Raw genomic sequence first — 14,812 nt, 5'->3', positions numbered from 1 at the left:
TGTTATTCGCACTAGTTGTTGCTGTGAAGCAGAGTGAATAATGACCCAAAAAAATTAAAAAAAAAAACTTTTAGCACCGGTTCTATTTCAAAACCAGTGCCAAAAATGCCACAAAAAAATAAAAAGTAATTTTGGTTTTTTTTTGTTTTTTTTTTGTGCATTTGTTCACTTAAAATGATATAGAAACACTAACATATATATAAAGTTACATATTTTCATTAAAAAAAGGCTGTAATATTACAATTTTCATCCAAAAAAAAATAAAATACAAGGTGACCCACAAATAAAATAAAATTGAATAAAAAAAAATTTACAGTAGATTCAGCTTTAAGCTTTTTATCATCATCACAATCATCCCCTTTATCTCCAACATAATCAAATCCAACACCAAAAAAATTTCCCAATGTAAAGGCAACAACAGCTCTAACCTGAAGAGTAGGCAAATAGGCAATGTTTGTCTTTATACATGGAGAAGATAGTATCTTTATTTTAGAATGACAAAACACATAAATTACTATGGTATACAATAGGCTTACCTAAAATTGGGGCTTAGACAGTAGAGATGCTGATATCACAGCATCACCGGCCTGTAAACCTATTATCCGAGCCTCTTTAAAGCCCTCCCACATTTTTCCAAGACAGAGATAAAGCCACTGAAGAAGTAAGGGCTCAGATTGAGCACCATTCGGAGTTGAATCTTGAAGGAAGCTTGATAGGAGCCCGAGCTAAGAGAATAGAGCAAACTCGACGTCACAAAACCAGGAATAGATCGTTCAAGGGAGCAACTCGAGCATATCAAGTAAACCAGCTTCCATACAAGCCTCTTGTCCTGGTTTATGCCCATCTACAATGATGGCTAAAACAAATACAGCCATATCACGATGCTCAAGTTAGGCTTCTAAGCTGTTAAGATATCTAATAAAATATGTATGACCTTCAACTTTCACCAGATCAACCTGACAAGACTGACATTCCAGCAAAAAAAAAAACATCTTCTATAGTACAAATCCAATATGAACAGATAACTCAGACAGAAGTACAGAACCTTCAAACGTATGTAGAGGAAAGCAAAATGAAGGCTGTAAACAGTTCAAGCACAACTCAAGACTAAAATACACAACTCATCCAATTTACCAAGTTCATGCAGAGAAGGCTTATTGTATTATAATTATAACAAAAACACTACATTCTTGATGAAGTATTTAGTACAACGCGAGCAAAAAAAACAGTCACATAACTTAAGACAGCCATATATTATTTGCTCACACAATCTGCGATCAAGATACATGACGCTCATTGCAATTGCAAAATAAACAACACATTCCTGTTGTATTGTCTTCACCACATAAAAAAAAATTCCCCACCCTCCAAGTTGACAATTTATAAACAAATCAGTTATTGATACCTACAAGAAGATTACTTAGTGTCTTGGTTAGCAAGTTGTTCTCATGAAGCAGTCTGACTATTAGTAAAGTGTGTGCTTTGATGTTTCTTTTTTATTTGATCAGCTTTGGTAGTTTGGCCAGCATAATATATGGGATATATATTTCTGAGAAAAGATGAATAAATAAGATAAATATTAAGATGCCAGAACTTTACTAACTAATGCAAGAAATTGTGTATGAGAACAATGTGCACATTTAAAGATCTCAGATGTCCCTATGAATCATTAACAATAAACCCATAAATAAATCAGTTCACAAATCTGCTCAAAAGTCTCAACAAATCAAACATTAAACAATGGACATAATTAAGGGACATATTCTAGGCAACATTAAACAATGGACATAATTAAGGGACATATTCCAAATAACATTAATCAAGGGACATTAAAAAGGGACATAATCCAAGAAACTCAGGCCACACACCAACATCAATAGCAACAACAACATATCACAATCATACATCCCCTAGTCAGCAACAGATCACAACTGCTGGCAACCATTTATCAATAAGCAACACACAATCCTCCATCTCAGTCAACAATAAATCAGAACAACAACAATAATCCAACATTTCATAACCAAAACAGGCTAACTTCATCACACTCCTACATTTCATAACCAAAATAGAATAGCCTCAACAACAAAATCAAAGAAAAAAACTAGAAGTTGCCTACATTGGTCTTTGCTGGTGAAGAGGCAAAGGAGGAACCCCACCAGGCCGTATCTTAGAGCCTATCATCCCCATGCTCGGCATTCCATGCATTATAGGCCTTGTCTGCAAAGCATTGCCACAAACAACTGAGCATATGGTAATCACAAAACATGAAATGAACACAATTAAGCATGATCAAATATTCCTTCATCAATTTCGATTTCTAACATACAAACCAAATCTAGCTCAAACTACAGCAATCTGTAAACATCATATATCTAGGCTTTCCTCAGCAAAATATCAAATTTCAACCAAAAACCTAAAGCAACCTTCAACTTGGACTCCTACAAATCCAGCATCGACCCATCAACATCAGAAATCCGAATTCCAGTATTCGACATCGGTTAATCAAAAACAAGTCAACTCAATTGATGAAATCACAAAACATCAATCAATCAAAATCACAAACATGAAAAAATTACCGGAGATGGGGAGGAAGAGGAAACAACAGAAATCGCAAACCCTAGACGATGAACAAAAACAACAATAGCGAGGAACCACAAATCTCATTGAATTTCGATATCAACACAACAAATCAACTTGATTCACAAACATTAAAACCTCTAAAATCATAATCAATTCTGAATCAAGCTTCAACTCCGCGGAACCCAACGTAAAAGCAATTCGTGAAAACAACAAATCAATAGATTTGGAATGAACAGAAAATACAAAGCAGCAGATTAAAGAGGAAGAGATAGTAAAAATGGTGGGAAAATCGGCTCAAAATCGCAGCCCTCATAGAATATAAAGAAGAATGAAGGTGGAGAGAGAAGCTAAGGTAGGGCGAAAAAAAAAACAAGTACAAAACAAAAAGAAAGAAGAGGGGAAAGAGAAAGAAGGAAAAGGAGATCGAAGGAGAGAGAAGGAGTTTAAGGCTCCATTGCTGTAGATGAGAGAGATTGAGAAAGGTAGATGAGAGAGGAGGAGATATCGTGGAAAGAGAAAGAAAGAAGATATAAAAAAGACTGATTTCTTTTTTATAGCATTCGCACCGGTTCGAACCGAGCCAGTGCGATTATTTCATTTTTCGCATCAGTTTGGTTCGAACCGGTGCGATTAGCTCATTTTTCGCACTGGTTTGGTTCAAACCGGTGCGAAAACTCTTTCCCTCAATCCCGCCTATTTTTTTCGCACCGGTTTTTAAAAATCGATGCGCATTGTGCGGTGCTCATTTAAGTTTTTCTACTAGTGTTTATCTGGCCAGATGGTGTGGCTAGCCGCATACAAAATGCATTGTTATTTATTATTTTTTTAAAAAATAAAGAATCAGTAAAAATGAGTTTTGATCTGTAAAAAGAATTTGAGTTTGGTAAAAATACTTTAAGTTCAGTGAAAATAATTTAAGCTCAATATAAGTAATTTCAAGTCAATAATAACATAGATATCTATTTACAAACAAAACTACAAAAAGTACACTATTATATAAATACTAGTACGTATCCCGGGCAATGCCCCGGGTTCCTTTCACAATATATATCCTTATGTTTTAAAAATCCTTATATTAATTGGCTAATTATGAAATAATTATAAAGTAATAATTTTATTCTCAAAGGCATTATCACTAATGACTACATCTCTCCACGTTTGAAATATTAGTAGCTTTAAATGTTCATAATTAAATGAGTAATTTAATTTTATGTATTCATTGACATTAACAGTTTGAACTCCTGTCTTCCAAAAAAAAAGGGAAAAAAAAATTGAACTCCTAGACTTATTTGAAACCCTTAGATCGAAAGTAAGTTTTCGACTCCTATACTTTTAGGATTTTTTTTTTGAAAGATGATTGCCTATTTGGAATTTTAATTTTGGTGGCGATACCCGGTTTGTTTATTGAATTTTAAAATAAAATTTTTATCTGTATGCCAAATTTGAAAACATATCATTGATACAAACATTATTATGTAAAAAATGTATATTACTTTTGATTTAAGATATTTTGACAAAAAATACCATTGATCTTTGTAAGAGCGCGAAATATATATAATTGAAATATGCACTGTATATGAGAAAAATGATACGAAAATTCTCTCTTAGATAAATTTTGCTTGATTAATCCGATCAAATGTCCTTAAAAAAAAATCTAATCCAATGTTGCATAATAGTATCTAAAAATCTATTGCAAGCTATAATCCTTATTGTAAGCACTTCAACTACTAATTGTACGGAGTATAGTAAAATAAACCTTTATCACTAAACTTATGGGATAATTCCACCAATTTTTTATTTTTTATTTTGTTTTGAGGAAATTTTTTAATTACTCACTTATGTCATAATTTAGGAAACTTATGGGCTAAAAATAGATTTATTGGAAGTTATAATTATTAAAAGGTATAAAATATTGGTACTTTATTGAAAATAAAACTCTAAATCTATAATTTTATCCTAAAAATCAATTCAAATTTTATTGAATATAAAACTCTAACCTAAAAATTTTATCTTAAAAAATCTATCTAAAAGTTTCCAAAAATTTTATCCTACGTGTCATATTGATAATTTATTGTTGCTACGTGGCGTGACATTTGGCGAAAAGTTAAAAACGCCAAAGGTCGTTGTCTTTTGGCCTAGCTAAAAGTTTAACTTTACCCTTTTAATAATGCAGGATATTTAGACATATGATATCCTATCGCTTATTTATAGAATAGTGTACTTTTTGTAATTTTGTTTGTAAATAGATATCTATGTTATTATGGACTTGAAATTACTGTTATTGAACTTAAATTATTTTTTCTAAGCTTAAAGTATATTTACCAAACCAAAATTATTTTTACTGGTTAAAACTTATTTTTGTTGATTATCTATTATTGTATTTACTAAATTAAATATTTCTTTCTAAAAAGAAAATTTCAAGTTAGTTTCAAAACTTAATATTTAAAAGCAACAATAACTAAAAGCTAATTTTATCAGAAAAAAGATAGATAATTTCAATTTTAATATATATGAATTTGACCGAATAAAAAAAAAGAAAGATTTATTACATATTAATAATTTCAGTTATTGATCTACTAAATATATCAACCTGCAAAATTAATTTTACGTTAGTTGGTATTGTTTTTAAGGATCTGAATGACATTCACCCAAATCATCCACAAATAATAATCGGGAAGATATAGGATGTTGCATGTAATGGTGCGTACAAAACTACAAATTCACCCAAATCAAGTCTTTTACAAATTATATCGTCTAGTTTTGTGCCCAGGAATAAAAATTTAGGATAAATTTTTTGGATCGAATGTTAAATGCGGTCATATAATCCCTTTTTATAATGCATGATATTTAGACATACTGAACTGAAATTATATTTTATTGAACTGAAAGTATTTTTACCAAAACTAATTTTTTTTCCTAACTAAAACTTATTTTCACTGATTTTCTATTATTTTTGTAAATAAATTAAATATATTATAAATGGATCTTATTTCAAAGAACTTTTTAAAACGAATTTTATGATGGAAATAGTATCGAGTTATAGGATATTTATTAAAAGTTATGATTAATTGTATATGTATGAAATATTAGAAGTGTTTCGGGGTCTTTTCGGTGTCCTGCGGGAGAGCTACAATTCCAAGACTGGATCCGTGCCCCTGTACCTGCAAAGCAAAGGAGACTCCGGGTGGTAGGAGTTCCGCCTCCGACAATCAAGTTAGAACGTGTTCGGATGTAAAACATGCGAAAACTAAAGGGAATCAATTTTCTTGTTCCAATTTAAATTTAAAGGTAACCGCCTGTTTTCTCTCGTACTTTAACTTGTTCTTTTTCCTTTTTGAAAAATGGCTTCCTAAAAGCACACGACACGACCTAGGTTAGTGATCAGCAGGTCACCGGGGACGGCTGAGTCTAGAACTAGGAGTGCCGACTGCCCCTTGATAGACCTCTCTTTGCGAAGTACCCTGAGTCCGACTGTCTATGTGTTTGTGCAGGACACCATGGCCAGAATCAAGCAAACTTCCAGGCAAACGAACCTAGATGACTCCTTTAGGGCGCCTCTTAGTGAGCTGTCGGACAGGCCGTCTGGAACCCCAAATACCGCAAGTGATTCTGTTTTAAGTGAATCAGGGGATGAACATCAAAATGAGGACTCAGGCTCTGTTGAACAGGCTCCCCATGCGGATGCTAGGTCCGAGAGCTCAGGCAGCGACTCTTTGCTAAGCACTTTAAGCAGAGTTTTTGATGACTCTGAAGAGAAGCACTCTCGGTTGGAGACAGCGAGATAATCCCTTTTAGTAGAAATGGGAGAAAACTAGGCGGAGCCGTCTGCTACCCACCAAGAGCAGTATGCCGCCTATTATCATCATGTTCCCGCAGGCAGGCGGAAGATGATGGCGAACAAAATAGGGAGCTTTAGAGCTGACCATGTCATGCGCCATGGTTTTATTTTATGTACGCCGGATACCGAGGACACCGTAGTCTGGCCAGAGGGGTCCAACTACGGGGACGAATGTTTTGTCTTATATAAGGCGGCTATTAAGGCTGGCCTCAAATTTCCTCTACATCCGGCTGTGGAACGAATCCTTGACGGATACCAGCTGGGTGTTTGGCAACTGGCTCCAAATTCTTGGTTCAACATCTTAGGCTATGTTTCCGGCTGCGAAATGCATGAAGTAGACCCCAGCTTTGAAGCATTCGCCCACATGCACTACCTCAGCCGAATCCCAAAAGCAAGCGGGTTCGGTTGGTACACTTTGTCTAGCCACAAGGGCTATATGATGACTTTAGGGAAGGAGAACAAATGGAAAGACTGGAGAAACACCTTCTACATTTTCTCCTGTCCTAAAAAAATCAAAAATAAAAAGTATAATAGGTGGAACAGGAACCCACCTTTTCTAACAGGCGGATTAGAACTGCTGCCTGTTCATTCGCAGGAAAGCCAGGGAAGAGATCCTGGATAAGGGCCTTTTTAAGGTGGACATCCAAGCCAATAGAGAGACTAGGGAAAGAGAGTTCATTCCCCAGAGCTACATTCCCAAGTATAACTGGTTGTACAATGGGACCTATCTGGCCGCTTGTAGCCTTAGTGTAGAAGAGCCGAGAGGTAGTTGACCGCATGTTTAAGTGCTTAGCAAGACTTGATTTATTTTGTGTTATACTTAACCTTTTGACTCTTCTTATGTAGATAAAGCTATGGATAAGCTCTCGGAATCCAAGAAAGCTGCTGCACAATACCGCTCGGCCATCCTCGGCAAGCGACCAGCTGAAGAGTCGCTTGCTTCGCAGGCGCCCAAGGTGAACTTCTTTTCCATTTGTCTAAATTAAAATTTATTTGTTGTCACCTGCTTCTCACTCTGTGGTTTTTGTTATAGGGCGACTCAAACAAACCCTATCCTCACTCACAACCGGATCCGAAAACAGACGACTGGTGACTTGAGTACTCCTGGAAAACCAAGGAAACATGTGACCAGTAGGCCAGGGAGGAGCCATCCTCCCAAGTCTCTAGCCGTCTCTGAGGTCAGCCGACCCCAGAAGGTGAAGGAGGTGGCGGCTAAAGGTATAAAATATTTTAATCCTTTGCCTTACCTTAGTAGGGTCAAGTTCCAACAGCAGTCGACCAGTACTTCTGAAAGAAGTAGGTCTATTGGTCGGATTTACACCAAAAACTTAAAAAATGTTGATTGTGCAGAGGCCCCTCAGAGGCCAGATATTCAACAGCTGGCCAAGACCATGCTGAGAGTCGTCTCCCTTGAAGACACGGAGTCGGTCAGGGGAGTCGGCACCCTCAACTTGGGTGCCATCCTCACCCTTCTAGTTGAGGTATCCTTGTAATTTTTTACTTCCTCTTTTTTTTACACAACTCTTAGAGCCGCCTGTTACTGATGTTCTCTTTTGCCGAATACAGTCTATGCTGCGAGTGCATAGTCTTCGTAGGCCCATCAATGAGAAGACCAAGGAGGTTAAGCTGCGAATGCTCGCTCCGCCTCTTCTCATGATACGACCATGTTTTAGATTGCTCAAAATGAAATATTGACGACTGGCCTACTATATTCACAGGCGACCGCCAACCTGCAGGTTAAGGCTGATTTGGAAGCTACGAAGAGGCGGGTTTCTGAGCAGGTTCAGCAGGTCAAGGACCTTAAGGCCAAGCTCGAGCCTCTCAAAGAGGCGGAGAAAGAAGCAGAAGACCTTCGTACTCGCGTGGACAAACTGAAACAACGGTTGGCTAACCAGGAAGTCCAGCTTGCCAAAAAATACACTTCTAGAGCCAAGGAAGAAAAGCAGGCCTTGGTCAAAGACATGATGGACGACTACAACTTGGGCGGCTCTTTTCCCAGACGCCAGCTATGAGGGCTGGAAGAATCAATTTGTCGCATCTACTCAAGAGTACAATGACAAAATCATAGGCCAAGCTGAAGATGGTGAAGAGGAGGAGGACAAGTCGTCTGATCCGGCTGATGGGTCTGATCAGGAGGAGGAGGAAGATGCTGAAAAAGAATAGCAGACGGTCGAAAAGGTTGCGGCTGCTGATGCTGAGAAGCCCCCTCTTGATGCTTAAGCTTTAGGGTATCTTTCTACGGTCGGATGACCATGTATTTCTTTTCTCGGCCTGCATGCCGCTTACTTTGTATATTTACTGACCGAGGGGTCGGGTTTATGAATAATTGCTGGTTTTACCGGTTTACTCTCTTTTGTCGGTCTTAAGATCGACTGTATTTAAGAATCATCCGGCCATTTGCCGGTTTCTCCAATTGATACTTGCTTTGTGTGTGTGTGTGTGTGTGTGTGTGTATGTTTGTGTATATATATATTTTGCATTTCATAAATTTTGCTAAGTATAGCTTGTCTATGAATGCTTTTTCATTACACCGACTGTTTTTGTCCCTAGGCGGCTGTGTGCCTGGTTTTCAAAGGTGTATTAATTGACTTGGAAATTGGTACTGTAAAGGGTACGAATGGTTTCCAGGTCAAACAATCACTATGGTGATTGCCCCAAACCAGGGGGACAGTCGGCCATTAGGCAGGCGGGTAAGTATTATCCAGCTATAGGCTTCTTTGTAGTTCTAAGAAGAACCAAGTTTAGGTGCTAAGTTTTATACTTAGCTTAATTTGTTGATTTAGAATAGATCGTTTGAATGATACCTGGGAAGTAGCAGGCATCAAACGGGACCTCTAACCAAGATAGTGGCCACTAGTTCAATATAGGCGGTTGCTTTAATTATCTTGGCTTCGCATGTTTTGCTGCTAAGTGTTAGAGTTAGCTTATTTTTGCAATTTAGCTGCTAAGTATTGGACTTAGCTTATATCCTAAAATTTAGCCGACTGTGTTTCCCCTGAGCAACAACAGTTGGTATCCGACTCAGATATTATAGATTACCGCATGTTTTTAGAGCATTTGCTAGTCTTTGTTATCCTTGTCTCATTTGATCAGTTCACAGAGCAATGTGCCACCCAAATAGGAGATGCTCTCTACGACAAACTCACCCAGATGGATGTCGCCGGACTTCTGCTCATGTTGGGATAGACGTATTGTTTTAATTTTATATCGTCCGACCATTAGCTTTAGTAGGTTGTTAAAAAAATAACTCATAGCCGCTAAGTTTGTTAGACTTAGCTTATATCTACTCATGTTGGAGTAGACTTATTTTTGATATGTTAAAGATCATTCGGCCATAGGCCTTAGTCAGATCATCCGGCCATGGGCCTCATTAGTTTGTTCTAAAAGGAACAACACATAGCCGCTAAGTTTTTTAAACTTAGCTTAAATTTGCTCATGTTGGAGCATTAATTTGAAATATTAAATAAGGTCGCCTGTACATTATACAAACGGTACCATGTGATACATAAAAATTAAATAACACAACTTTCATTGATACTTAAGTACAAAATAAGATTACAAGTCTCAGAGGTAGTACTTTTTCAAGTTGTCTACGTTCCAAGTTCTGGCTAGCTGCCTGTCGTCTGGTGTTTCCAGGCGGTAGGCGTCGCCTCTTACTTCTTCATAGATCCGGTAGGAGCCTTCCCGATTGGGAGTCAGCTTTCCCTGCTCATTGGCCCTACCAGTCGCCTCCATTTTTCGTAACACAAAGTCCCCTACTTTTAAGGGACGCTTGTGCACTATTTTGTTGTAGGCTCACGTCATTCTTAGATGGTAGATGTCATGGCACAAGATAGCATTTCCCCTGCGTTTTGGGAGTGAGTCTAGTGCTAGCCACATGGCCTCCCAGTTAGCCTCCTCATCATATAACATGACTCGAAGAGTTATCTCATAGTGTTCAATAAGAAAAACGGCTTCTGCCCCATAAACCAAGAGAAATGGGGTTTCACCAGTTGCCCCTTTTTCAGTCGTCCTGATGGCCCATAAAACATGCAGCAATTCATCCGCCCATAGGCTGCCAACTCTTTCAACTTTATTTTTGATGCCATCTGAGATTAACTTGTTGAAAGCTTTAACCTGGCCGTTTTCTTGAGGACGGCCGAATGATGCAAAATAGTGAGAGATCCCTTGGTTTCCCAACAAATTTTAAGAGTAGGCGTCTCAAATTAAGGGCCATTGTAAAAATCCATAGATATGGGTACCCCATACCGAGTGATGACATTTCTCCAGATGAAGGAGATAACATCTTTTGTTTTGATGCCTTTGACTGCCTCTACTTCAACCCATTTAGTTAAGTAGTCGACAGCAACCAGGATATACCTTGGTCCGCCTGTAGCAGGCGTTTAAGGTCCCAGAATATCCATGCCCCACTTGGCAAATGGTACTGGGCTATGGATGACCGTTAGATCAGTGGCCGGACGGTGGATGAGTTTGCCAAACCTTTGACACTTCTCACATTTTTTCACCCTTTCCATGGCTTCTGCTTCAAGAGCGGGCCAAAAGCAGCCCTGCCGCCTAGATCTCTTTGCTAGGGTCCTGCCGCCTATGTGGGAGGCGCAGAAGCCCGAATGCAAGTCTTCTAAAACCTCTCATCCCCTCTCTGGGTGACACATTTCAGTAATGGTTGGAGATAGCCCTTTTTGAAGAGTTCTCCATTATGAATTTCAAAACCGGCCTCACGTTTTTTCATTGCAACCATCTCTGGGTAAGTATCCGGCAATGTGTCGTCTGTTAAGTAAGCCCGGATGCCATCCATCTAGGTTGAGCTTCGGTCTAGTACTCAAATGGGATCTTCTTCAATGCTTCTTTTTTCCATAACTTCCCAGAAGACTGACCTAGTTGTGTCACATGAGGCGGATGATGCAAGTTTGGAGAGAGCGTCCGCCTGGTTGTTCTCGGACCTGGGCACCTGACTAAGATGAAATTCATCAAGTGTCCCAACCTCTTCTTTGACCGCCTGCAAATATTTGATCATAGCCGGATGGGTGGCCTCATAGTCACCATGGTATTGGCTAACAATCAACTGCGAATCAGAGCAGGCGTCCACTTTTCTTGCCCCAACCGCCTTACACGTGCGGATGCCGGCTAGTAGGGCTTCATATTTCGCCTCATTATTTGAGGCTTGGAACTTGAATTGTAGTGCATATTCATGCTTGTCTCCTTCAGGAGACTGACATATGACACCTGCACCACAACCGTTCAGGGTGGAGCTCCCGTTCACATATACCTTCCAAACCTAATCAAGGTTTTGAGGATCAGCCAGCCTTGTCATTTCGACAATGAAGTCGGCAAACGCCTGTCCTTTCACTGCCTTTCTTGGTTCAAAGGAAATTGGAAGGCTTTGAATTTCAATCTCCCATTTGATCATTTGGTCGGATGATTCTATGGTTGTCATTGGCTGCTTGATTGGTTGGTCTATGTAAACCACTACCGGATGCGCTAGGAATTAAGGTTTTAACTTCTTGACTGCCATGAAAAGGGCAAGACCAAACTTTTCAACCATGGGGTACCTCAGCTCTAGATTCCGTAGAACATGAGTGATGAAATAGATGGGGAGCTAGGTGCCGCCTCTTTCCGCAAGGAGAACGGCATTGAGCGCATGGTCAGATACGGCTAGGTACATGTACAAAACTCCCTTTGGCAAAGGACTAACCAGCCTTGGGAAAGAGTGCAAGTGTTTTTTCAACTTTTGAAAGACCGCCTCTACATCCGCCCCCTATTCAAACATTGTCTTCTTTTTTATGACTTGGAAGAAATAGAGACACTTGTCGCTTGACCGACTAAGGAATCTCCCCAATGCCGCCAGACAACCTGTCAACTTCTGAACTTCTTTGATAGTGCGGGGCGACTGCATGTCTATGACCGCCTGTATTTTTTCTGGGTTGGCTTCTATCCCCCTTTGATCAATAAAAAATCCGAGAAACTTCCCAGACTCAACACCAAAGACACACTTCTTGGGATTGAGCATGACCTGGTGCCGCCTGATTGTGGCAAATGTTTCTCGAAGGTCAGCAAGGTGATCCGCCTATAGTTTGGATTTGACTATCATGTCATCAATATACGCCTCTACATTCCTCCCAATTTAATTAATGAAGACTGTATTAATCATTCGCTGGAAAGTAGCAAGCACATTCTTCAAACTAAACGACATCACAGTATAGCAAAATAACACATGATCAGTGACGAACGCCGTCTTTTCTTGATCTTTTTTCCACAGGGGTATCTGAAGGAAACCTGAATAGGAGTCCATGAATCTCATCAAGGCATGGCCGGCTGTAGAATCCACCAAACTATCAATCTTTGGAAGAGGATAACTGTCCTTGGGATATGCCTTGTTCAAATCTATGTAATCAACACACATGCGCCAGGTCCCATTCGGCTCCTTGACCAGAACAACATTGGCGACCAAGTCTGGGAAGTAACGTTGCCGAATAAAACAAGCATCTAACAGCTTTTTCACCTTGGCAGCTGCTGCCTGGCTTCTTTCTTCGCCATGGTTCCTTTTCTTTTGCCTAGCCGACTTCTTTTTGGGATCCATAGCAAGCTTGTGGATAGCTAGATCCGGGCTGACGCCTGGCATCTCTTCCACTTCAAAGGCAAAAATGTCTTTGAACTCTTTTAACAGATTATGCAAGTCTGCACCCAAACTTGCAAAAGCAACCGTCCCAACCTTAACTGTTCGTTCTGGGCGAGAGTCGTCCAGTATGATGTCAATATGTTCACGTGCCGACTGGGAACGGAATTCATCTGACCATTCCTCGATCATTGTTTGCTATTGTTTTTTGATTTAAATGGCCACTAACTGATCGCCCTTTCTCTTTTAGCCGCCTTCTGTTGGAGCAAGCGCAACATCATTGACCTCTTCAAGGTCTCTTGGCTCGTCACCCTGGCTGTATGCTGTCACAGTGGGCTTATCGTTTGAGAGATAGAATTCTCTGGCCGTCTTCTGGTTTCCTCTAAGGAGCCGACTGAACCATCATCTCTCTCGAACATCAAAAGCATCAGGGATGGAATGATAACAACTTTTGATTCATTTAGGGTAGGACGACCCAATATCATTTTGTAGGCCGCCAGTTCTTCGACGACCAAGAGCTGGACCACCATGTGTCGTTCTTATCCCTTTTCTCCCAGGAAAATGGGTAAATCTATCCGGCCTACCGGATGCACAACTCCACCCCCAAAACTAACTAAGGGGTTTGTGCATGTTCTCAGGCTTGTACTTGAGCTTTGTCAAGTACTTGTGGCTGATGAGATCAAAGGAACTGCCGGTGTCTATGAGGATTCGACCCACCTTTTGGTTGGCCACTTTGCATTCAATAACAATGGGGTCATCATGCGGCCTCCTGACATTGCCCCTGTCTCTCTTAGAGATGAAAATTTCGGGGAAAGTGTCCTTAGACGCTTGCCCCTCATTAACTGAGCTGACATCTAGCTGTCTGATGTAGTCTTTGGTTCTCCGAATGGTAGGGCCGCCTCCAAAATAGCAGCCTACTATTGTATAGATCTGTTCTTCATCAATACAGAACTATTAGCAAGTTGAGACTTTTTCTTGGACGACTGCGAAGGGTTAGTTTGCAAGGTAACCTTGCACCTTAGAATATAGGACTTGAGCACTCCTTTGTTAACCAGATGGTCCAACAACCGCCTGAGAATATAGCAGTCGTTGGTGTCATGGCCAACTTCCTTATGAAAATGACAATACTTATTTTTGATCCAATTTTTGGCGAAACCTTTCATAGAAGTCGGCTTCTCAATGGTCATCCGCTCTTTGATCTCCATGACGATGGAGTGACAATCCTTGTTAAGCTCATACTTAGGGGTGTATGGTTTAGAATCTTTCTTTTTCTTCTAGGACGGCTGCTCAGAACTATCGGCCGCCCAAACTTCTTTTCCTTTCTTAATTTCCTCTTTCTTAGTCGGTTGTGAAGGCCGACTCTTTTTTTTTGTTGTCAAACCGCTTTGAGTCTGACTGTTTACTGACGTTGCAGAGTTCTTTCGCCTGTATATAGGTGTCTGCTTCTATCAGCGCTTCTTCGAGGGTTGCAACCCTCTTTCTGACAAAGTAAAACTTAAAAGCTGACCCGTTTTTCAAACCCTTGAAAAAGTCTGTATAGGCCACTTCATCAGACAGCCCTTGAATCTGAACTCTCATCAGATTGAACCGCCTTATATATGATCAAAGTCCTTCTCTCTCCCCCTGCTGAATTGCACCCAAGTCAAGACTTGTTTTCTTAGCAGGGATGTTCATTGAGAAGTTAGACGCAAACAAATATGCAAGTATCTTAAAATTGTTGATGCATCCGGCTGGCAAGTTGCCGAACCATTGCTGGGCGACGCCCTTCAATGTGGCCG

The 14,812-nt window shown here is 39.8% G+C and overlaps 1 protein-coding gene across 1 annotated transcript; it reads left to right on the top strand.

Moving 5' to 3' along the window:
* Positions 1 to 6,080: 6,080 nt before the first annotated feature.
* On the top strand, positions 6,081 to 8,584 carry LOC110708186 (putative DNA helicase INO80). Its single transcript, XM_021886271.1, has 5 exons — positions 6,081 to 6,349; positions 7,017 to 7,186; positions 7,268 to 7,377; positions 8,140 to 8,407; positions 8,490 to 8,584. The coding sequence occupies exons 1-5, from the start codon at positions 6,081 to 6,083 to the stop codon at positions 8,582 to 8,584; spliced, it is 912 nt and encodes a 303-aa protein (XP_021741963.1).
* Positions 8,585 to 14,812: the final 6,228 nt, after the last annotated feature.

The sequence above is a fragment of the Chenopodium quinoa genome, unplaced genomic scaffold, assembly GCF_001683475.1.
Source record: "Chenopodium quinoa cultivar QQ74 unplaced genomic scaffold, ASM168347v1, whole genome shotgun sequence".
Taxonomy (NCBI): Eukaryota; Viridiplantae; Streptophyta; class Magnoliopsida; order Caryophyllales; family Amaranthaceae; genus Chenopodium; species Chenopodium quinoa.
Note: the sequence above shows the minus strand (reverse complement) of the source record. Positions and strands in the feature narration are given on the sequence as shown.